Source organism: Hemitrygon akajei, chromosome 8 (assembly GCF_048418815.1).
Source record: "Hemitrygon akajei chromosome 8, sHemAka1.3, whole genome shotgun sequence".
Lineage (NCBI taxonomy): Eukaryota > Metazoa > Chordata > Chondrichthyes > Myliobatiformes > Dasyatidae > Hemitrygon > Hemitrygon akajei.
This window is the reverse complement of record NC_133131.1, coordinates 44,977,999-45,003,771: the sequence shown is the minus strand read 5'-3', so window position 1 is coordinate 45,003,771 and position 25,773 is coordinate 44,977,999. Positions and strand designations below refer to the sequence as shown.

General features: G+C 37.1%; 2 protein-coding genes across 2 annotated transcripts in view; one reads left to right on the top strand and one right to left on the bottom strand.

The window, feature by feature from the left end:
* The window catches only part of LOC140731852 (uncharacterized), an 89,107-nt gene that overhangs the window by 60,366 nt on the left and 2,968 nt on the right, over nt 1-25,773 (bottom strand). Inside the window, exon 2 of the mRNA XM_073053768.1 lies at nt 25,391-25,654. Within this exon, the coding sequence (XP_072909869.1) occupies nt 25,391-25,393 (3 nt within the window). The 5' untranslated portion in view covers nt 25,394-25,654. The remainder of the gene's footprint in view (nt 1-25,390; nt 25,655-25,773) is intronic.
* Nucleotides 1,537-25,773, top strand: part of LOC140731851 (NADPH--cytochrome P450 reductase-like) — a 92,578-nt gene continuing 68,341 nt past the window's right edge. The window contains 1 exon segment of the mRNA XM_073053767.1: nt 1,537-1,569. Within this exon segment, the coding sequence (XP_072909868.1) occupies nt 1,542-1,569 (28 nt within the window). The 5' untranslated portion in view covers nt 1,537-1,541.

The window sequence follows — 25,773 nt, the reverse complement described above, 5'->3', positions numbered from 1 at the left end:
ACTCAGGATTACTTTTAGATATGGCTCCTAAACTGAAACAGGAGAAAGCTACTACTTTGAAGACCGTGCGAGTCAGTGGGGAAAAAGGCCCAACCGTCTCGGTGAAGCCTCGTACTCAAGTTAGATCTCCTCCCGGCGAAGTACATGACACTTCCGATGGTGCAGGACAGGAAGTTGCAGCAATATCAACGGTCTCTAAGAAGAAACGGCAAGAACAACGCATGCGCGAAGAAACAAGTACGCATGAACAGGTACAAATAAAACTACAAGTCCCAACTAAACTGGAAGTGAAATTGAAAGTGAACCGGAAGTAGAATCAGATTCTCTGGAACACACAGATGAAGAACTAGATGAAGAAGAAGAAGAAGAACAGGAGGAGATTAAAGGAGACATAAAAGAAGTCCTGATATACATGATGCGTGAATTAAAAGCTATAAGAATAGATATTAGAAAGATACAGGTTACGCTAGCTAATGTGGTGGTAAAACAAAAGAAGACGGATAAGAAAGTTAAAAAGATGGAAGAAAAAATGGAAGAAAACACTGAAAGAATAGATGAGATAGAAGATGATAATCTTGCCTGGACAACAGAAAAAACGGATGTTGGAAAAAATAGATGTGCTTGAAAATTTTTAGCAGACGAAATAATATTAAAATTGTTGGTCTTAGAGAAGATATAGAGGAAGATGATCCAATAAAATTCTTCCAAGAATGGATTCGGAAAACTTTGGAAATGGGAGAGGGAAGTCAGGTAATTGAAATTGAAAGAGCCCACAGAGCTTTAAGATCAAAACCTCAACAAGATCAAAATTCAAGATCAATTTTGATAAAATGCTTAAGATACCAAGATAAAGAAAAGATCTTGAAGGCAGCTACTCAGGGTGCCAGAAAGAGAAATGGGCCATTGATGATAGAAGGGAAAAGAGTTTTTTTTATCCAGACATAAAGCTACGATCTTTTGAAGAGGTAGAAGGAATTTAATCCAGTGAAAAAATCCTTATGGGAAAAAGGCTATAAATTTTTATTGAGCTACCCAGCAAAATTGATAATTTTCCTGGATAACGAAGAAAGAAGATTTTTCATTCACCATCAGAAAGCAGAGAAATTTGTACAAGAACTACCTGATACTCACGAGATGGAGTAAAGAATTATAGAAATGAAATGGACTAAAGATGAAGATTGAGATAAGGTTGGACTTGATGGACATTTATAAGGAATAAGAAAAAAGAAAATAATTGAGGAATATTAACTGGGAGTAGAGACATTAACTTTTTTTTCTTCACTTATATATTTTCTTTATTTTTTTTGCGGGGGAGCTGGAGGAGCTTCTGATCGATGGCTGCGAGTTTCACGTGTACAATCATGGCAATTGCCATGACCCGTAAAATGGGGGGGGGGTAATATTGGTTTCTTTTTATTCACAACATTAGTGGGGGGGTATTTTGTTATTTTTTTTCTTATTTATATATATATATATAGTTAGCTTTCTTCTGTTTTTCTTCTTTTTTTTGCCTGGATGATTGGGGAGAGACACATAGCAACATGGAGAATTTTAAAGAGATTTCCCAAGGTATTATGAATGATTAATTTACTTAATTTTTTTAAGTTTTATTGTCAATGGACTTAATGGACCTGTGAAAAGAAAGAGTTTTAACATATTAAGAAAATGAAAGGAGATATAGCTTTTCTACAAGAAACACATTTAACAGAAATAGAACATAAGAAATTAAAGAGAGATTGGGTTGGAAATGTTATTGCAGCTTCATTTAATTCAAAATCAAGGGGAGTCGCAATTTTGGTTAATAAAACCGTACCAATTAAAATACAAAATGTAGTAATTGACTTTGTGGGGAGATATGTGATTATACATTGCCAAATTTTTTCAGAATTATGGACTCTTATGAACATTTATGCACCAAGTGAAAATGATGCAAAATTCATACAAGAAGTTTTTTTGAACTTGGCTGATGCACATGATAAAATATTAATAGGTGGAGACTTTAATTTTTGTTTAGACCCAGTTTTAGATAGGTCAACTAAAGTTGTTACAAAATCAAAAGTAATAAAGTTAACTTTATCATTAATGAAAGATTTAAACCTGATTGATATATGGAGAAAAATCAATTCAAGAGAAATAGATTATTCATTTTATTCAAATAGACATAAAACTTATTCAAGGATTGATTTTTTTTATTATCAAAAAATATTCAGGATAGAGTGAAAAGTGTGGAATATAAAGCAAGAATACTGTCAGATCATTCCCCCTTGATAATGATAATGATGGATAAGGAGGAATCGATCTATAGATGGAGATTTAATTCAATTTTATTAAAACATCAAGATTTTTGTGATTTTATGAAAAAACAGATTCAATTTTTTTGGATACAAATTCACACTCAGTTGAGGATAAATTTGTATTATGGGAAGCGATGAAAGCATACTTGAGGGGTCAGATCATAAGTTATATATCTAAAATTAAGAAGAAATACATGGCAGAAATAGATCAATTAGAAAAAGATATTACAAAGTTAGAAAAAGAATCTCAAAGATATATGACAGAAGAAAAGCGAAGACAACTTGTTAATAAAAAATTACAATATAATACACTCCAGACATATCGAACAGAAAAAGTAATTATGAGAACTAAACAGAGATATTATGAATTGGGTGAAAGATCACACAAGATTCTTGCTTGCAGTTGAAAACAGAACAGGCTTCTAAAACAATAAATGCAATTTAGAACAAGTGCAAATAAGATTACTTATAAACCTTTAGAAATTAATGAAACTTTTAAAGTTTTATACTGAATTATATCAATCAGAATCACAAAATAAGATTGCTGAGATAGATAAATTTTTATCACAAATAACTCTTCCAAAATTAAATTTGGAAGAACAGAAAGGATTAGATATGCCCTTTACATTAAAAGAGGTTGAAGAAGCTTTAGGATCACTTCAGAGTAATAAATCCCCAGGAGAAGATGGTTTTCCGCCTGAATTTTATAAAAAAATTAAAGATTTACTAATTCCTCCTTTTATGGAATTAATATATCAAGCAGAAAGAATGCACAAACTCCCACAATCTTTTTCGACAGTGATCATAATTGTATTGCCAAAAAAAGATAGAGATCCTTTAAAACCAACATCATACAGGCCTATTTCTTTGTTGAATACAGATTATAAAATAATAGCAAAAATTTTATCTAATAGAATATCTAAATATTTACCAAAATTAATACATATGGATCAAACAGGCTTTATTAAAAATAGACAATCAACGGATAATATAACTTGGTTACTTAGCATAATTCATTTGGCACAAAAAAGACAGAAAATGAGTGTGGCAGTTGCCTTGGATGCAGAAAAAGCATTTGATAGATTGGAATGGGATTTTTTATTTAAGGTATGGGAAAAATATGAGTTAGGAAAATCTTTTATAAAATGGATTAAAACCTTAAATATTAATCCTCAAGCTAAAGTAGTTACAAATGGTCAGATTTCAACACCATTTCGCTTAACAAGGCCAACTAGACAAGGCTGCCCATTATCACCAGCTTTATTTGTATTGACGATAGAACCATTAGCTGAAATAATTAGAACAGATTCAGATATTGTTGGCTTTAGAGTTAACCAAGAAGAATATAAGATTAATTTATTTGCTGATGATGTTTTGATTTATTTAACAAACCCATTGCAATTGCTGCAAAAATTATCTTTCAGATTGGAAGAATATGGGAAAATATCAGGGTATAAAGTAAATTGGGATAAAAGTGAAATTTTACCCCTTACCAAAGGAGATTATAATCAATGTCGATTAGTAACTCAATTTCGATGGCCAATAAATGGGATAAAATATTTAGGTATAAGACTTGATAATGATGTAAAAAAATTATATAAACAAAACTATTTCCCATTATTAAAAAAAAACTGGATAAATGGATGATGTTACCAATAACATTAATAGGTAGAGTTAATGCTGTAAAAATGAATATATTTCCTAGATTGCAATATTTATTCTAAACTTTACCAATACAATTGCCTCAGAAGTTCTTTCAAGAATTGAATAAATATGTGAGGAAATTTCTTTGGAAAGGAAAGATGTGAAGAATATCATTGGAAAAATTGACATGTAACCCTCCTAAATCAAATTTACAACTTCCAAATTTTAAGAATTACTATAAAGCAAATCAACTTAGATTTATTACATCTTTTTTTGATGAAGAAAAACCGGCATGGATTAGAATAGGATTAGATAAGATAGGAGAAAACATACCAGAAGATTTTATATATAAATGGGAATCCAAATGGATACAGGGAAAAAAAAAGAATCTCTTGTATTAAGACACTTGATTGATTTATGGAATAAGGTAAATATGGACGATGAGATAATGAAATCTTTATTAGCAAGAAGAACTTTAATTCAAAATAGGCTTATTCCTTTTACAATGGATAATAAACTTTTACATAATTGGTTTCAAAAGGGGATTAAATACAAAGGTGATTGTTTTGAAGGAGGTATATTGATGTCGTTCGATCAATTAAAAAACAAATATAAAATATCAAATAACACCCTTCTCTGTTATTTTCAATTAAAGGCCTATTTACGAGATAAGCTGGGTCAAACAATGTTAATGCCAAAACCTAATGAAATAGAAATATTAATTCAAAAAGGAAAAATTAAAAAATTTACATCTTGTATGTACAATTTGATTCAAAAACACAACTAAATCAGGAATTCATAAATCAAGACAAAAATGGGAATCTGATTTGAATATTAAAATTGATGGAAAAAACTGGTCAAGATTGTTTTGATAGTATGATAAATACAATAAATGTCCAACTTAGATTAGTACAATATAATTTTTTGCATCAATTATATATAACACCACAGAAAATAAATAGATTAAATTCAATTATGTCTGACCAATGTTTTCGATGTAATCAAGAAATTGGTACTTTTTTACATTCTACTTGGTCTTGTTTTAAAATTCAACCATTTTGGATAAATCTAAGACTTTTATTGGAACAAATTACTGGAGTACAACTCCCACATAGCCCAATATTATTTTTATTAGGAGACATTGAAGGGACAATACAGAAACTTAAATTGAATAAGTATCAGAAAAAATTTATAAAAATTGCATTGGCAGTAGCCAAAAAAGTTATCGCAGTTACTTGGAAATCTGACTTATATTTAACTGTGGATCGTTGGAATAATGAAATATATAGCTGTATTCCACTTGAAAAAATTACTTATAATCTAAGTAATGAATATGATATATTTTTGAAAATTTGGCACCCATATCTACAAAAGATAGGGCTAAATATATAGGTCCTTTGAAGATAAAATTACAAAGTAATTGGGAAAAATTAAAATTAAAATTATTTTGAACTCCATGGAACATGTGGGGATCCTCCGATATTCAGGCAATCTTTCTCTTTTTTTCTCTTTAGATAAGGGTTTAAGGGGGGGAGGAGGGAGGGTCAATATTTTTTTTCATTATTCTAATATTTCATTTTCTATGTAATTCTCTAAAAATGTAATAAATAAATAAATAAATAAGTTTCCTGTCTGGCTGCATCATTGTGTAGTATAGAAACTGCAAGGCATCATACTGCTAGACCCTTCATAGGATAGTAAAAACTGCCAGATCACTGCGGTCTCCTTCCACCTTATTTGTGATATTTACAGAGAGTGTAGTATATGAAAGACCTGAAGCATTTTTGAGGATCTCTACTGTTGTGCATTTAACATTTCAGTAATATTTGAGTAATCTTGTAAATATATTGTGTGATTAAGCATTCTTTGTTTATATAATTCATTTTGGTTATATGTAAAAATACTTGAATTGCATATATCATGACACTACCGAGTGATACGTGCGTGCCTTGCTTAAAGTAAACACAAAGTTAGACTCACATTTTGAGCTCCCATGTCTGTCTTTGAATTAGTTAAATGTTTTGACATTGCAAAACATAACAGTGGTGATAAGACATTTTTAAAACAAACCTGATACGACTACTGACCTGTGGAAGCGCAGTAAGGAATGGCGAGCATAAAAACAGGGCAGCACGTTCAGAGACAGTCGAGTTTTTTTTAAAAAAACAATACATCATGTGTTCTTCAGAAGGAAAGACTCAGCTGAGATTTTTTTCCCCAAAAGTCTGAAAATGGAAGAGTTCACAGGTACATATAAACAGTAAGTACCGTGTGATAAATCAGGGAATTACTTGCAAAGTATGACTTGGTTTTAAGCTGGAAGAGTGTTCAAGGAACTTCAGGAAAGTTGTAAGCTTTTAAGTTCGAAGAACCAGAATCTATTCTGCATGTATTAAGGTTACTGCAAGTGTGAGGGAAAAAAACCTGCCTGTAAAAGCAGATGCTTAGCTGGATGAACGGAAGGTGAAAAAAGAATCAATGGAGATATGAAAACAGACTTCATCAGATAATGTTGTGGATGAGGAAATCAAGAGGACAAACCAAAAGGGAGCAATTGAAGGATTAATAAGCAAATACTCTAGTGAACTAAATGAACCTTCCCAAGATCAAGATGTGCAAACTAGAAGATGGGTGGCTGCTGCTGTCAGAACCACTTCCTGTAATTTGAGTCAATTGCTGCAACCACCTCAGAGCTGACATTGTTTTCTTAGCCTCAAGACTCACCTGCCAAACAGAGGAAATCCCCTTGTCAGGAAAGACTTTATCACACAAGAGTAAGAAAGCCTCAACAGCATTTAAATCTTTAGGCCTTAAAACTTGACCATACTGTGGATGTCTATATAGTAGTTGTATTACATGTTATACTTTGTATATAGTTGTGAGATGCATTCTCTATTGAGTTGGAGTTTATAGCTAAGCAGGGAGGAGTGTTGTGTATTTAATATTTTACTAATATTTGAGTAATCTTGTGTATATATTGTATGATTAAGCATTCTTTGTTTACTTAATTCATTACGGTTATATGTAGTAACACATGAATTGCAAACGTTGTGACACAATCATATGATATGTGCGGGCCTTGTGTAAAGTTAACAGGAAGTTAGACTCTCATTTCGGATTCCAGTATATATGAGTCAGTTTAATGTTTTGAAGTTACAAAACATAACACTGATCATTCATCCCACAATCTCTTTGACCCACTACTGTCAGGAAGAAGGTACAAGAGCATCAGCACTAGGACTGTCAGTCTGGGTAATATCTTCCTCTCCCAGGTTTTGAGACGAATGACTATCATGCCACCAAGGTTGCATCACTAGCGAGCTGTTTACTGTATATCTGTGCTGCACATTTCACATGCATTTTAAATTATGGTTTATTGACTTATTTGGGGTAATATTTAGTTTTATGTTCTGTGTGATATATGTATTGTCGGTGCACCATGATCCGGAGGAATGTTGTTTTGTTTGGTTGTACATATGTACAGTCAGATGACAATAAACTTGAACATCAGACTCATAACTGAACTGCTCCTTTCTAGACAATTCCTAGAGGGTGCCTTCTTCAACACTCTGCTCTGTTGCATCCTTCCAGTATCTTTGTGACAGAACTGCTTGCAGTGCTCCAGCTGAGGTTTGACCAGGGTTTTATAAAATTAAAGCATGACTTTGCTACTATATTCAAGGCCTTGACCAGTAACCTTTAAGCTTGCCTAGCTACATTCACTGAAGTTGAAGTTGGGAGGTTCTGTTGCGTATTTCATGGTGTAGAAAATAACAAATGTGCGTTGGGAAGGTAATGTAAATAACACAAGCTGAAAGGGTTCATTTCTAATTATATAGTTTGATAAATTGAAATAGAAATAAGATATTGCTCTGAGATTTATTTGCAGTGGAATTTTGTTCAACCAGCTTGAACAAAAATCCAGTGTGATCATTTTCTAATGGCTTGTTGATCTCACATCAATGGAAAGATGTTGTACCCCTTGCCAATATTTCACTACTTTTAATTTTTTTTTAACGTAAACCTGTTCCTCTCTCAATAGATGTAGCCTGGTACTTCCAGCATTCTCCTCTTATTTTAGGTTTGCCACATCCACAAGTATTAACTTCTGCATTTCATTCTAATAATGCTTTATTAATTCTGATATTTATTGGTGTTGCATTTTGATAAGCACTTTCATTTTTGGTCTCTCTTGACAGAGCTTTGGCATTCATAACTTGGCAACTGTTTCAAATTCTGCATCTGAATTATTCTAATTCGGGTCCTTGGATCACCTTTAATTTGTTAGGTGTTTCCTTATTGTTTTTTTTTCCTGAGTTTATATCTTTATATTAAGGGACTTGCTAAACCTAATTCTTAAGGTTTTTATTGAAAACCTGATGAATTACCGTAGATTCCGGACTACAGAGCGCACCTGATTTTTAGCCGCTGGCACTAATTTTAGAAATAAAATCATTTTTTTAAATGTAAAGGCCGCACCGGATTTTAGGCCGCAGGTGTCCCACGTTGTAATATGAGATATTTACACAGAAAGATATTACACGTGAGGATTTTTTTAACTTTTAATTAAATCCATATGGTAACAAAAACAAATACATATTGCAAATGCTTTTTTTCGAACCGTGCCCGTACGCGGCTACTTTTAAATATACGTTGCGTATACTTCTTTACTGAACAACATTCCAATATCTCCTAACGACTGGTAAAAAATATATATACTGCAGCCTACCAGGAAAAGTTATTGATACCTTTAACTTAAAAGCAGAGTTCGCTCGGATCCAAAGCCGCTCGCGTAATGCCGCTCCCCCCCTCCTTTCCGTTTCATCGCAAACGGCATTTAAAAGCAGATTTCGCTCAGATCCAAAGCCGCTCGCGTAATGCGCTCCCCCCCTCCTTTCCGTTTCATCGCAAACGGCATTTAAAAGCAGATTTCGCTCAGATCCAAAGCCGCTCGCGGAATCCGCTCCCCCCCTCCTTTCCGTTTCATCGCAAACGGCATTTAAAAGCAGATTTCGCTCGGATCCAAAGCCGCTCGCGGAATCCGCTCCCCCCCTCCTTTCCGTTTCATCGCAAACGGCATTTAAAAGCAGATTTCGCTCGGATCCAAAGCCGCTCGCGGAATCCGCTCCCCCCCTCCTTTCCGTTTCATCGCAAACGGCATTTAAAAGCAGATTTCGCTCAGATCCAAAGCCGCTCCGCCGCTCGACCCCCTCCTTTCCGTTTCATCGCAAACGGCATTTTCCCACAAGACGCCGCGAAACCGGGTGTGTCGTCATAGCATCCCGCGATGTAGTACAGAAAACAAATATAGTTTAAACTAAGAGGGTAGGTAGCACAATGCTTCGAGTGTTTTCCATGTTGATGAGGGTGAGTACAAATGACTGATTTACAATAATTTAATTGTGAAAGTGCGCTTGATTTATCGTACAATTTCATTGGACCTCTGTGAACTACTCATCAATTTTATTGGTCTACTGTTACGAGGCAAAATGTTTACGAGGCGGCATGAAAAAAACCTTGCATTAGCCGCATCGGATTATTGGCCGCAAAGTTCAAAGCTGTTCAAAATGTGGGAAAAAAGTAGCGGCTTAAAATCCGGAATCTACGGTAGTTCCTAATATTGTCCTTATTTTTGTGGGGGGAAAAACTCTTTGAAGTGCTCTGGGCATTTTTGTTTCTTCAAAGGCACTATATTAATACAAGTTGTGTGGAATGTGGAGAAGTACGGACTTCCCCAGTGTGTTCAGCACCATCCGCCCTGCTCTGCTGGGTGAGAAGCTGACATTGATGCAGGTGGATGCTTCCCTGCTGTCATGGATTATTGATTACCTGACTGGCAGACCACAGTACGTGCGCTTGCAACACTGTGTGTCAGATAATGGTCAGCAACACCAGGGCTCCACAGATGACTGTCCTGTCGCCCTTTCTCTTCACCATCTACACCTTGGACTTCAACTACTGCACAGAGTCTTGCCATCTTCAGAAGTTTTCTGATGACTCTGCCATAGTTGGATGCATCAGCAAGGGAGATGAGGCTGAGTACAGGGCTACGGTGGGAAACTTTGCCACGTGGTGTGAGCAGAATCATCTGGAGCTTAATGTGAAAAAGACTAAGGAGCTGGTGGTGGACCTGAGGAGGGCTAAGGCACCAGTGACCCCTGTTTCCATCCAAGGGGTCAGTGTGGACATGGTGGAAGATTACAAATACCTGGGGATATGAATTGACAATAAACTGGACTGGTCAAAGAACACTGAGGCTGTCTACAAGAAGGGTCAGAACCGTCTCTATTTCCTGAGGAGACTGAGGTCCTTTAACATCTGCCGGACGATGCTGAGGGTGTTCTACGAGTCTGTGGTGGCCAGTGCTATCATGTTTGCTGTTATGTACTGGGGAAGCAGGCTGAGGGTAGCAGACACCAACTGAATCAGCAAACTCATTCGTAAGGCCAGTGATGTTGTGGGGGTGGAACTGGACTGTCTGACGGTGATGTCTGAAAAGAGGATGCTGTCCAAGTTGCATGCTATCTTGGACAATGACTCCCATCCACTCCATTATGTACTGGTTAGGCACAGGAGTACGTTCAGCCAGAGACTCATTCCACTGTTACGTACCCCGTAACTGGGTGTCAGACCAGCAAAGATAGAAGTATCCGTTGGAGTCTGGTGGTACTCTATTCAAAAGTGTTTATTAGTAAAATAAGCAAAACAATATCAATAATGCAAATATACATATAACACAGGTTAGCAATAATAAACCTAAAAGTGTAGGAATACTAATAAGCAATAATAAACAAGCTCTATCGATGTCTAGGGGTAAATGAATTGTCATAGAAGAGTAGAAAGTTCAGTTCAGTTCATGAGTGCTGAGGTAGTTATGGTTGTTGTGTTGTAATTGTTGGGGAGAGAGAAAGCGAGCGAGATGTAACAGATGCGGCAGGCAAACCTTTTGTGGCTTTCTTAATCCGTCGTATCGGTGTGGTCATTCAGTTATGACCCCTCCGTCCTTCAGCTAGACCGTTCTTCTGTGGTGGACTCGTCACTCTGGCATGAATGGACACACACAAGTCCCCACCGGCCCTGCCGTTACACTGAGAGCTATATTGACCGATCTCCTGATTCTGTCTCCAAAACCCCCACCTTTCTGTGGGTTCACAACACTCAGTCAGTGTCCATTGGTGTGTCTGAAGGGTGTCTCTCCAGACCTGTCTTTTATCCCTACTAACGGGGTCTCAGCTATCCATCAACTCTGAATGACCGTGTCCATCAAATCAGGCCTCTCCTCCTGAGTCCATCAAATCTGTCTCCTGACGAATGTTAACGAGCAAAGTAAAGTCCTTGTAGTGAGAGGTAAATAATCCAGAAAGAGTCAAAATACAATAAATCAACAGTCTCTCTCTCTCCCTCTTATCTGTAGCAGATGTTCTTGCCTGTGTCTCATCTCTCTCTCTCTCTCTCTCTCTCTCTCATGAGCAGCATAACAACAGTAATAGTTCGTGTTTCTTGGGGGGGGGGGGGAATGGTTAACTCTGCACCCCATTGTCCATCAGGTTTGTTCATCACTCATAACACCACCAAGATGCAACACTGAGCGTCATAGGAAATCATTCCTACCTGTGGCCATCAAACTTTACAACTCCTCCCTAGGAGTGTCAGACACCCTGATCCAATAAGCTGGTCCTGGACTAATTTCCACTTGGCATAATTTACATTATTAATTATTTATTGTTTTATATTGCTATATTTCTACACTATTCTTGGTTGGTGCGACTGTAACGAAACCCAATTTCCCTCGGGATCAATAAAGTATGTCTGTCTGTCTGAAATTAATATTGCTATTAACCCCTTTATCCTTGGGACTGTTCTAGGAAGAAGTCTGAAAGGGAATTTTCTGTTGGAAAGTATGCTTTTGTGGATGTCAGTAAAGGAGGGGATGAACTTGGATGGTTAGCAAAGTTGATCACGTTGCCAGCATTTGGATGAAGTTCATGCATAAAGTACAATTCTCTTTCCACGTGAATGAGTAGCGGGCTCACGAATGGTTTGCACAGAATGAATTACTAGATACAAGTGAAACTTAGCAGTGTTACCTTTTCCAGCTCAACCACTAGGGTATCAGCTTGCTTTTGTTTAGTGCCTTTTAATATGAAACTTCCAAAGGCAAAAACAAGGTTTTTGCCAAACAAAATTTGACACGTCATAGTTGAAAATGTGAATTATTTATTCTAAAAATTTTTCAAAAAGGAAGACAGCAAGGAAACTCACTTAGTATGTGCCAATCCAGAGTTCATCTTGAAAGTTGCTCTTTGCTTTATTGATTCACTTCCTTGTGTAGCTTTAAGCTAAAGGTCCGGTAGTAGGTTGAGTGTATGATCTTCTATATGAATCTGATTTCTAGATCATAATGCAGACTACCCATTGAGTGTAGTATGTCCTGTTTTTTTTAGATGTGATCCTGTATTGGATGTGCGTAATTAATCAAGGTAACAGAACAGTACCAATATGAGCTTTGTGATTTTTCATTAGCTTCTAACTTTGCATTTGAAGTAGTCAACCAGTCATTGAGGAATTAGATCGGGCTTGTCAGGGCAAAGTGTTGCATAATATGCATGAGGCAAATTTATGAAACTGGAGAGGATTTTCTCTGCTATTTACTTCCTTTTCCACGTAATACTGTAGAAAGAAACATATAGGCCCATGCCTATTCTGGTCTTGCTAGAGTAATGGTAAATTGATCCTGCAGTTATTCTCTGCTTTGGGAGATTCTTTTTTCCTGAAGAGATACAAAATCTACACTTCTGTTGGTCTCGACGAACTTAATGTGCCTACAGTTGTCTGTGTAAACAAATCCCAATTTTATCTAACTCAACCCTGCCTCTTCAACTTAGGGCAGTGGAACTTTTCTGTTCACTAGTCTGAAATCCATTATGATTGAAAGGTGATAACTCTAATCTTCCTCACCTGCCTCTGTAGAGTTCTGAGTAAATTACTTTGTTCATAATTGGATCTGCAGTTTCCCACTCCTGGTATTACCAGGTTGCCATTAACGTTAACTCAGTGTATTTTACCAGTTGATGCTTGTTTCATTTCATATAGAAAAACATCCTGTTTATCTTATTAACCCTGGAATGAATTTGAAAATTAATTCGCTTTATAGATAGTGAGGATGAAACTGTGTCCTTGACAGCAGGTTTTGCGATAGTGGTGCTCTGTTACATCAGATAGGAGATACGGAAGCCTTGAAGGCACACACTCAGCAGTTCAGGAACAGCTTCTTCCCCTCTGCCATCTGATTCTTAAATGGACATTGAACCCTTGAACACTACCTCACTTTTTGAATATATGTTCTGTTTTTTGCACGATTTTAATCTATTCAATATACGTATACTGTAATTTATTATTTTTTATTTTTTCTAGATTATGTATTGCATTGAACTGCTGCTGCTAAGTTTCACATCACATGCCGGTGGTAATAAACCTGATTCTGATTCTTTTAAAAAGTTATTGTAGCCAAAGGAGCTCTTTCTACCATCTGTCCTATGTTGTCTGCTCAGATATTTGTTCAGATGTTTTTGTTTTACTTTGCTCTTAGCTGAAGTAGAGCCATTAAATTCTGCTGCCTCAGTTGTTACATTGATCCAAATATGCATTGTACCTGATATTTCAAAACATTAACTACTTGCTTGAAAAGTTCTGTGAATGCTGGAAATGTGAAATTGAGGTACTAGTACAGCTTGCAATGGTATTCATAAGTTATCTCTTAGTCCTTTTAGGAAAAGTGGCTTGGAAAAATAAGGATGTTCTCATTCTTGTTGGTATATTTTGTCTGAAACATGCAATGTTTTTAATTGTTTTCTCCTCTTCCTACCACATTCCCAACCTCCACCCCATCCCCAACCCAGTTGAAGCATAGTGGTTAGCACAATGCTTTATGATACAGGCGATGCGAGTTCAATTCCCGTTGCTACATGTGCAGACTTTGTATGTTCTCCCTGCGACCGAGTGGGTTTCCTCCGGATTCTCTGGTTTCTTCCCACAGTCCAAAAACCTACCAGTTGGTAGGTTAATTTGTCATTGTAAACTGTCCAGCATTTAGACTAGGATTAAATCAGTGGATTGCTGGGCATCATGACTTGAGGGGCAGGACGGGCCTGTTCTGCACTATATCTTAATTAATTAATCGTGTGTCTTCAATACCTCTTTCAATGTCTCCCATCGTAGTGCAGTACAGATCCTCCCCGGGTTATGAATGCTAACTTCTGTGTAGCCTGTACATACAAATGACCGTTTTTGAGATCAGTAGTATGGATTTGCTGGCTGCTGCCTGGGAATACTGCTTGTGGCCACATTTCTAATTTGTGAATTGTCAAACTTATGAATTTCACAGGAGTAGAACCCTGCTGTTATCTGGGGAGGCTTGTCAGTGCACAGTTGGATATCCAAGGGTGGTGATGTTCGTGTCTCTGGTTAATTCTATCCAGTTCAAGATAACCCACTTAACTAGTACATTAACTAGGTTCTTGATTGGACATGGCATCAAAGATTGCGGGGAGAAGGCCGGGAACTGGGGTCGAGGAAGAGAAATCAAAAGGATCAGCCATGATTGAATGGGTCAGATGGCCTAATTCTGCTTCTATGTCTTATGGTCTTATCTACCAGAATGAGCATTTACTTCTGTAACCATGGATGCACTGTAGCTGAAATATGTAGCTCATGGAAAATACATTGAAGGAGTGGCACAGTAGCGTAGTGGTTAGCACAATGCTTTACAGTAGAAGCAACCAAGGTTCGATTCCTGCTGCTACCTGTAAGGAGTTGGTGTGTTTTACCTGTGACCTTGTGGGTTTCCTCTGGGTGCTTCAGTTTCTTCCCACAGTCCAAAAACCTACTGGTTGTAGGTTAATTGGTCATTGTAAATTGTCTTATGATTAGGCTAGGGTTAAATCAGGGGGGTTGCTGAGCTGCATGGCTTGAAGGGCTGGAAAGGTCTTATTTATCCACAGTGTAGATAAATAAACTACTGAGGCTCTTGTGCAGCATCTTTTAATCTACAATCTGCACTACCGGAAGGGATAATGGCAACAAGTGCACAGGAATGCAACTGCGCAGTATGTTTCTTACAGTTCACCTAACCTGGAAACATACTGGCATTTCTATGCTGATCAATTTAAATAGTTCAACACATTGGCTGACAATATTGTTTGAGTGTTTACATCAGACAAATTAACTACTTTTTCTAAGGGTAAATAGGGATGGGAAGTAGATGTCATTGCATTTGTGTTGTATAAATAAATGAGGAAAAGAAAGTCAAACATGGTTCTGGACTGTCTACTCTCAGATGCAATTTTATATTAGTCTCTTATAATGGCCACTTACATTATTTTAACCCATAGAGATTCTATTTTGGGGTTTATTTAAGGTTATGTCAAGTGTGATTTAGGACCTTGTGCAATATTTGACTTGGTCCTGTATCCCTCTGTTCGTGTCTTTCCCAGTTTATGACAGGGCTCTGTTCTCTTTGTACTCCAAACAGTTCACAAATTGGAAACACAAATTCAAATTACATTTATTGTCAATTTGTATATATGTTATACAACCTTGAGACTCTTCTCCTAACATGCAACCATGAAACAAAGAAACTCAAAACTTTTTTTAAAAAGACCATCAAATGCCAATGTGCAGACAAAAAAAAACATGGAAACAATGAATGCAAGTTAATAGCGTTCTGAACTGGTCCACAAGGGGAATCTACACAGACTCTTAATTCAGCACAGAGTTGAGCAGCACTGAACTGGCCCATCCCTTGCCTTGGACCCTGGTACCCTGACCCTTTCAATCTGGCCTGGCACTTAAATAGTTCAGTCTCTTTGATACACTCTGGGTCCTGGACCCCACTGCCTTGATTCGACCTGTACCACACTTTCTGATTTGACCTGACACTTCAGTGGATTAAACCTTGGGTCTTTCCTGCTCTCATCCTCACTTGCCTCTGTTCTGCCACATCAAAACGCCTCCGTTCAAAGAGAAGTTAGATGCTATTGTTTGTAATGATCATTTACCAGAAAAAGTGATTAACAAAGTATTTAGTTGTTTTCTTTGTTTCATTGGCCACCAGCCAGAATTCACCAGCACTATCTTAAAGTCTTGTGAACCCTAAGTTTTCATGTGGCAGATGTCTGCAGCAGCTGGCAAGTCCGTCCTGCTGGTCTCCTAAGCACTTGTTTGTGTGTAGGAATTGTTAAATGTTCATAAGCCAGAGTTGATTTGCAACAATTAATAACAAAATTAATGATAATTAACTCAATAATTGATGTATACAGTAACAGAATCCTATTATTTATTACCTTCTGTTAATATTTCCTAGGTTGGCACTGGAATTTAATTTGTAGACCATTGCACCTTGGCCTAGCAATTTAGCAATTTCAACCAGAAGTAGTTGTCCTTTATCTGATTGGAAAGGTTAAGGTTCAGATTTTTTTTTTAATTGATTTTTTTTAATGCATTTTCTACAACACTACAAAAAAAACCAAGAACAAAATAGGAAATTAATACAGTGCAAGATAAACATACAATGGTAATATAATACAGAATATAATAATTGAAAAAGCACCCAAATTGAAGTCGTGTAAAGATAGTATCCACCCCCACCCCCGCAAGAAAAAAAAACTACAGACCAACCAGAGCAAAATGTAGGAAATATAAATCAGAACATTTAAACCCCCAAAACTGTAAATACAATTAAAAACAGAAGATAATAATGCCTACTACCAAAAAAATGCTGAAAGCAAGGGACTGAAAAAGAAACTTAGTCAAAAGGAAAGTTATGAAAATACTCAATAAAAGGTCCCCAGACCTTATGAAACTTTATGTCCGAATTGAGTAGTGAATTTTTTCAAGATCTAAACAGGACATAATATCGTTAAGCCATTGAGCGTGCGTGGGTGGGGCAACATCTCTCCATCTAAGAAGAATTAGACATCTAGCCAGGAGAGAAGCAAAAGATAATATTCAACGTTTAGTAAAACTCAAACGTATATCTGTCTCAGCCAAGAAACCAAAAAGAGCAATTAAAGGGTTAGGTTCTAAGTGGCGATTCAGAATGCTGGATAAAGTTAAGAAAACATCCCTCCAAAATTTCTTTAGACTAGGACAGGTCCAGTACATATGAATGAGAGAACCTTTTTTATTTTTTGCATTTATCACAAAGAGGACTAATATTAGGATAAAATCAAGGTAATTTAGATTTGGACATATGAGCCCTATGAACAATCTTAAATTGTAAAAGACAGTGGCGAGCACAAAGAGAAGTTGAGTTAACCAACTTGAGAATGGAGTCCCAAACCTCATCAGATAAAGGGATATTTAAGTCATGCTCCCAAGCCATTCTGATTTTATCCAAAGGGGAGCGCTGTAAGGATACTAATTTATCACGAATAAAAGATATTAAACCTTTACACGATGGATTAATAGAAAGAAACAAGTCCATAGCATTTTTCTCGGGCATCTCAGGGAAGTTGGGTAATAAAGGATTAATGAAGTATCTAATTTGGAGAAATCTAAAGAAATGGGCATTAGGTAGATTAAACTTAGCAGAAAACTGTTGAAAAGATGCAAAGCGATTATCAATGAAAAGATCTTCAAAATACCTAATGCCCTTTCTATACCAATCATAAAATGTTGAATCATGCATAGAAGGTAGAAAAAGATGATTATGTAAAATAGGTCTAGAAAGGGAAAAACCATAGAAACCATAAAATTTCCTAAACTGGGCCCATATTCACAGAGTATGTCTAACAAGAGGATTAACAATTAGTCCAGGCAAACTACTAGGGAGTGCAGAGCCAAGAAGTGCAGAGATAGATAGATCCTTAGTGGAATTCAGCTCCGTTGTTACCCATTTAGGGTGGTCAGACTGGCTATGGAAAAAAGACCAGAAGATAAGACAACGAATGTTAGCTGCCCAGTAGTATAGATGAAAATTAGGTAAGGCCATGCCACCTTCTTTTTTAGATTTTTGAAGGCAAGTTTTGTTAATTCTGGAACGCTTACCTTCCACAGATAGGACAAAGTAATAGAGTCTAAGGAATCAAAGAAGGTTTTAGAAATAAAAATTGGAATAGATTGAAATAAGTATAAAAATTTAGGGAGAACATACATTTTAATAACATTTTAATAACATTAACACGACCTACCAAGGACATAGATAAAGGTGACCATTGTGACAAACACTGTTTTGTAGAGTACAAAAGATTGGCAAAATTTCCACGAAAAAGATCCTTAAAATTCCTTGTAACTGTAATACCAAGATAGGTAAATTGATTATCAACTACTTTAAAAGGGAGATCACGAAATACTAATGCTTGTGCTTCTTTATTAATTGGAAAAGGTTCACTCTTGTGTAAATAGTTTATAGCCAGAGAACTGGCTAAATTGATCAAGAAGTGAAAACATTGGAGGTAAGGATGTGGACGGATTTGAAGGAAAAAGTAATAGATCATCAGCATAAAGAGAAACTTTATGCTCAACACCCCCCCCCCCCCAGATCCCCGTCAATTCAAGACAACTTCAAACTGCATTCGCCAGAGGCTCTACAGCCAAATCAAAAAGAAAGGGACTTAAGGGGCATCCTTGACAGGTGCCAAGTTTAAGGTTAAACAACTGGGATTGTTGAGAATTAGTCAAAACAGAGGCGGTAGGACATAGATATAGTAATTTGATCCAAGAGATAAAACTTTGACCGAGGTCAAATTTTTCTAAAACTGCAAAGAGGTAGTTCCACTCAATATGATCAAACGCTTTCTCCGCATCGAGAGAGATGACACATTCAGGAGTCCCAATTGAAGGTGAGTATAAAATATTAAATAAACGCCGTATGTTAAAAAAAGGAAGACGATTTTTAATAAAACCAGTTTGATCATCAGAAATAATAGAGGGTATAGCAGTTTCTAATCTATGAGCCAAAACTTTGGCCAAAATTTTAACATCAACATTAAGCAAAGAAATCGTCCTGTAAGAGGAGCACTCTGTTGGATCTTTGCCCTTTTTGAGTAAAAGAATAATACATGCCTCATTAAATGAGGGTGGCAATTTACCATAATTAAACGAATCAGATAGTACTGAGTAACAGGTGAAAGAAGTGAAGAGAATGATTTATAAAATTCTATGGGGAACCCATCAGGACCAGGAGATTTGCCTGACGACAGTGCAGAGATTGCAAAAGATACTTCTTCTAATGATACAGGCTCGTTAAGTTTTGCTTTAGAATCAGATGAAATCGAAGGGATATTCAAGCTATTTAAAAAAAGGTCAACAGAAATATTCTCATTGAGGGATTCGGAGGAATAAAGCAGAGGATAAAAATTCTTAAATAAGTCATTAATTTCTGAGTGATTTGATGTAATATCCCCATTCTCCTTCCGGATCTTTGTAGTATGTTGTTTAGCTTTAGAACGTCTCAACTGATTAACTAGAAACTTGCCAGATTTGTCACCATGGATATAAAAGCGACTCTTACTTTCAAGAAGTTGACGTTCAACTGGTTGAGTAGAGAGAAGGTCAAACTTAGTTTGGAGTTCTACACGCTTCTTGGGTAATTCGGGGTTTTTAGTCTGAGCATATAATTGATCTAATTCTTTAATCTGATTAATCAGGTCTAATTGCTCTGAATGGGACTTTCTATTAAGATTCACTGTATATGAAATTATTTGACCCCTCAAATATGCTTTCATAGCATCCCAGACAATCTAGGATGAAATTTCAGATGACGTATTAGTGTTTAGGAAAAAAATTATCTGGTCCTTAATAAATTTTACAAAATCATCATCCGATAATAAAGTCGGCTTAAAGTGCCAATGTGTATTCCTTTGAGGGAGACCAGGAAAATTTAGAGACAAAGTGACTGGGGCATGATCAGAGATCAGTATACTCTGATAGTAACAAGAATGAACAAATGAAATAAGTTGATTATCAATTAAGAAATGGTCAATTCTAGTAAAGTTATGATGAACATGTGAAAAAAAGGAATAATCTCTCTCAGTAGGATGAAGGAAATGCCATATATCAGAGATACCATAGTTAGAAAGAAAAGAGAGAATAGCTAAAGCAGATTTAGTAGGTAATCTAGTAACGGGACGATCGATCCAAAGTTGGGTCTAACCAGCAGTTAAAGTCGCCACCCAATATAAGAGAATATAGGTTCAGATCTGGTAATGAGGAAAAAAAGCGTTCAAAAAAAAAATAACATCGTCAGAATTGGGAGCATACAGGTTAGCTAGTACTACCTTAGTATTATATAATTTGCCAGAAACAATAATAAAACGGCCATTTGATTCAAATATCGTACTATGGAGTTCAAAAGGAACATTTGAATTGATAAGAATGGAAACCCCCCCCCCAGCTTTGGCTGGGAAGGATGAATGAAAATGTTGACCCACCCACTTTGACATAAGCCGAGAATTATCAAAACTACGAATATGAGTTTCTTGGAGGAAAGCAATGTCAGCTTTAAGTTGCTTAATATGGGAGAAGACCTTTCTTCTTTTAACAGGATGATTCAATCCCTTTACATTCCAGCTCACAAATTTCAATGGACTAACCATTATCAATTGTTAAAACGTAAAAGGCAGTAGGCATATATAAGATCAAACATTGCAATAACAGTTTGGAAGCAAAAATATAAACATAAATATAAACATAGACATGTCCTGGATAACAAGGAAAAACAAAAAAAAACAATAGATAGTGTTGGTACTGGAGAATCCACCCCACCCTCACAACCCAAAACTAGATGGCTACCCAAAAAGGCAGCTAGCTCTACAAAACATAGGACACCCCAAAAACCAACTTCCAGTTCCGTAACATTAACATAAGCTCCGTGTAAATAATATAGCAGATACTAACTAATTTATGCACTACAAATCAAAATTACAAATAGGAACAACTTCATCAGAAAGAATATAAAACTTAATACAAAATAATAATCAAGATCTAATCTACCCGTGAGAAACTGAAAAATTAAGGGGAAAAAAGGGTAAAAGGGGAAAATTCTATATTTAAAGAGAGTACATATCAGCGGTTTTTTAAAAAAAAGGGCAGGTCTTATACAGTAAATTGACAGGGAGACCTTCAATAAAAAACTCTAAGCCTCCCAAATAACTTTAGACCAGTTGTAGTTCTCTATAGTTAAAGTTATTCAAAAGTAAACTAAATTACACAAATGAAATCTAAGCCCACAGGAAAACATTAATTTAAATCACACCAAGTCCGAGGAGAGACCAGCTAAAACCCTTAGGTTCTCAGTAGTTAAGGACTAAATTATTCAAATAGAGTCTGAGTTCGCAAAAAAGACTTTAATTCAAGAAATACTCATCAGCCATTTTTGAAAGTCAAACAGGGTCCAAAGAAGTCAAGATGGCTAGAAGATTTCCAACAAACATCTCAGCCTCTCTAACTGACTTAAACCACTTATAATCTCCAGTAGTAAGCATAATTCGAAGACCGGCAGGATTGCGAAGGGAAGGTTTGAATCCACAATTAAAGAGCTTTTTTATAACGCCTTTGAACTCGGCACGCCTCTTCAGAACCTGGGGAGCCTAGTCTTCCATGATACGAATGGTGTTTTTTCTGAAAGTCAGCGTGCCTCCGTAATCAAACGGTTTTTCACCTGATAACGATGGAAACACAGGATAACTGGTCGTGCTCTAGAACCCAAAACAGCTCGAGGGACATAAATTCTGTGAGCTCTTTCTAGCTCAGGTGGAGTCAGGAGAAATTCTTTCCCGAAAATCTCACAGAGAAAAAAAGAGAAAAATTCAACGGGGGAACCTGTTTCAGTGGCCTCTGGCAAACCGAGAATTCACAGATTGCAGCGCCTGCTCTGATTTTCGAGATCTGCCATTTTGGAAATAAGTTTGCTGTTTTGCTCCGTTAAATTTGGAACAGAGAGTTTCCAAATGCTGAACGTGGCATTTTAAATCTTCAGAGGTTAGGTCGATGTGAGATAAATGTTCGGCTTGATCATCCACTCTGGTGTTAATCTGATCCAATTTTGACTCCAGCTGACTGATAGAGGCTCTAAATTCAGCCTTGATATCAGTTAAAATGTCTTGTCGATTCTGTACCAGGATAGAGAGAATCTCGGCAGACAAAGACGTAGGAGTTTCTTTTTTCCTGGATTTAGAATTTTTTGTAGCCATTGTAAGATAGACGTATTCGCAGGCAGATAAGAAAAAACAGATAGAATAACGAACTAAGGTTTAAAAAGGGAGACACATAGTGCGAAGGTAAGAAATGTAACGGAGCAAAAGTTTGAAGTGACTAAACAATCGCCATCTTACCGGACAGGTTCAGATTTTTAAATGAATTGCTTAAATTATATGGATTACAACCCTGTAATGATGTTTGTAATGCTTTCTTGTAGTGGAGTCCAGATATTGTTTTGATAAAATCATTTGTTCCAAAGCCAGTGTATCCTTGAGGTATGATGCGCCTGTACTTGGAGGAAATGTAGTCAGTACTATCAAGATCACTAGATTCTGGAATGGTTATGGAGGACTAGAAAATGAAAATATCATTCCACCTTCTAAGAAAGGAGGGAGGCAAAAGACAGGAAGTTATGGAAATTAATTGGGAAATTAGGAAATTACAACCTTGGGCTTCAACTACAACACAGAGTCTTGCCATCTTCAGAAGTTTTCTGATGACTCTGCCATAGTTGGATGCATCAGCAAGGGAGATGAGGCTGAGTACAGGGCTACGGTGGGAGACTTTGTCACATGGTGCGAGCAGAATCATCTACAGCTTAATGTGAAAAAGACTAAGGAGCTGGTGGTGGACCTGAGGAGGGCTAAGGCACCGGTGACCCCTGTTTCCATCCAAGGGATCAGTGTGGACATGGTGGAGGATTACAGATACCTGGGGATACGAATGGACAATAAACTGGACTGGTCAAAGAACACTGAGGCTGTCTACAAGAAGGGTCAGAGCCGTCTCTATTTCCTGAGGAGACTGAGGTCCTTTAACATCTGCCAGACGATGTTGAGGATGTTCTACGAGGCTGTGGTGGCCAGTGCTATCATGTTTGCTGTTGTGTGCTGGGGCAGCAGGCTGAGGGTAGCAGACACCAACAGAATCAGCAAACTCATTCGTAAGGCCAGTGATGTTGTGGGAGTGGAACTGGACTGTCTGACGGTGGTGTCTGAAAAGAGGATGCTGTCCAAGTTGCATGCCATCTTGGACAATGACTCCCATCCACTCCATAATGTACTGGTTAGGCACAGGAGTACATCAGCTGGAGACTCTTTCCATCGAGATGTAACACTGAGCGTCATAGGAAGTGATTCCTTCCTGTGGCCATCAAACTTTACAACTCCTCCCTCGGAGTGTCAGACCTAATGAAGGTGCATCTTCCAGGCTTTAAACACAAGATATTCTTCATATGCTGGAGGTCCAAAGCAACACACAGAATGCTGAAGGAACTCGCAGGTCAGGCAGCATCTATGGAAATGAAAAAACAGTTGGCATTTCAGGCTGAAACCCTTTGTCAGGACTGTTGACTTTTGTGATCCTGGCAGATCAGTATAATGTGGCTACAAGCTTACATTTCCTATTAGGATATAAGATTTGGTGATTTGCTTGTTGGAGTGAATAGTGATTCCAATTTTGGAGCTTTAAGCTATGACACTGACTTCTGTTGAAGTGTACTGTTCCTTAAATTATAAAGACTAACTGATTTTTAATATTTACCATGGAATGTAATATTCCGTAAAATAGTGGTTAGCCTGAGGACATTAAGAATTCATGTCTCTTTCATGCCCTAAAAGCAAGACATGTACAGTGGATTCCAGTTAATTGGGACACATCGCAACCAGTACATTTTGGCTCAGTTAAGCAGCTACCCCAATTAGCCGAAGTTTCATGAAAATAATTAAAATGGTATAAAAAAGAGAAACTACCATTTAGGTGAGTAACAAATTATGTATTTAAATAAAATACAGAACAGATCAGAACAATACCAAAACCAGTCCAGTGAATACAGGAAACCTGTGCAAAAGAGTTTTTAAAAGTAGAAAAACCTGGGGCAGTTCCACTCTCTCAACATCATCCTGGTTGCACTGGATGACCTTGACTTATTCTCTGCTTCATCATGCCCTTCATTCTCCACGGAGCATTGTAAAACTGCCTTTCTGGCCATTGGATCTCACTGTAGATCTCATCCACCCAGTCCACTGGAGTTGACTGTATACTAAGAGAGGCATATCCATATCTACCTGGAGTATGAAACCCACCAGCTACTCTCATCTGGTTTAGCCTGCCTGTCAAAGCAGTGTACCAGGGTATGGCCACTGTTACATGCAAACAGTAACTTGGAGCCACAGGTGAGAACTGAGTGTCCGGTGGGGATTAAAGGTAACATTCAATCAAGATGATCCCCCTCAAACCACTTAATTGCAGTTGGTCCAGGCTCAGAGTCATCAAACACTCCTCATACATTAACCCTTTAGTTACCAATATCATTCTCATGAATCTCTGGACCCTCTTTAATGCCACCACATCCTTTCTTGGATAAGAGGCCCAAAACTATTCACCATATTCCAAATGCAGACTGACCAATGCCTCGATTTTGATATCTGTCCATGTACTAAAGGATGTTGTTATATCTTTTGAGTTATAATTAATTGATTGTGTTTATCTGTGAATAATAACTAGGGTAGATGTTTTCTGTCTATTATTGTATAACATCTGTGGTGATGTCTGAGCTATATGTTCTGGTTTTGAACCAGACTCTCCTCCAGTAGAAAAAGAGCAATAGTAGTTTTAACAGTGGCTGATGCATTTAAACTTAATTGCAACATAAATTTTCACCAGCTCATTGCTGCATGTGAGCCTAGGTTAGAGTTTATAGCTGCATTTGACAGCTGATTTTGTTTCTAATGGGGCAACATGTCTGGCACTGGCTTGTTACAATAAAAGAGAAAGTTGACAGCTGGTTACATTTTTGTTTCTATTACACAGTTACTCCCCAAGGAGGTATAACAAAGAACATTTTTAGTGGCCCAACCTTGATAAGCGGCAGTTTGCTCTTTGAGGCTAGAAAGGAAGTTTGAAGTAGGAGGTAACACAATATTAAATGAAGCAGACAAGCAGCGTTAAACACAAGGAAATCTGCAGATGCTGGAAATTCAAACAACGCACCCAAAATGCTGGTGGAACACAGCAGGCCAGGCAGCGTCTATAAGGAGAAGCACTGTCGACGTTTCGGGCTGAGTGTTAAAGTTATTTTGGAAAAAGCCTTTATAATTAAAGTAACAATTAAACTGATAATTTAAAAGTTTGTTGATCCTATAGTTAAACAGTCTTTTTTTAAGTTGTTGCAGGTTTGACATAACAAGAAATTATTGCTAGTACTGTAATCACAGTAACTTTCAGATGGCTTTCATGAATATCTTGGTACATACCATGGGTATATTTTCCTCTTCCAAAACTCCTTGTACCTTCTGGTTTTATGTCAGTTTTTCCTTGTTTCTTGATATATATGTTGAGCGCGTATTTCTGAATCTGAAAATCGATCATAGTTTGAAGTCCAGAAGCTTGAGCATCTAATCCAGGCAGGTGCTGCAGAAATGACTGAACTATGGTCACTTAGCTGCGAAGATATGATGCTGAGAAACTATTCTGGATGAGCAGGAGGTCTAACGTTATGTGCTGAACAATATTTCTTTCTATCACAAAAACAAACATGCACACTGTCATTATTACACAACTGCATCTGGAAACTCGCTTTGCATGTTTTGGCTGGTTTATTTTAAATATAAAGCATATTCAGAAACTGGATTTGTGA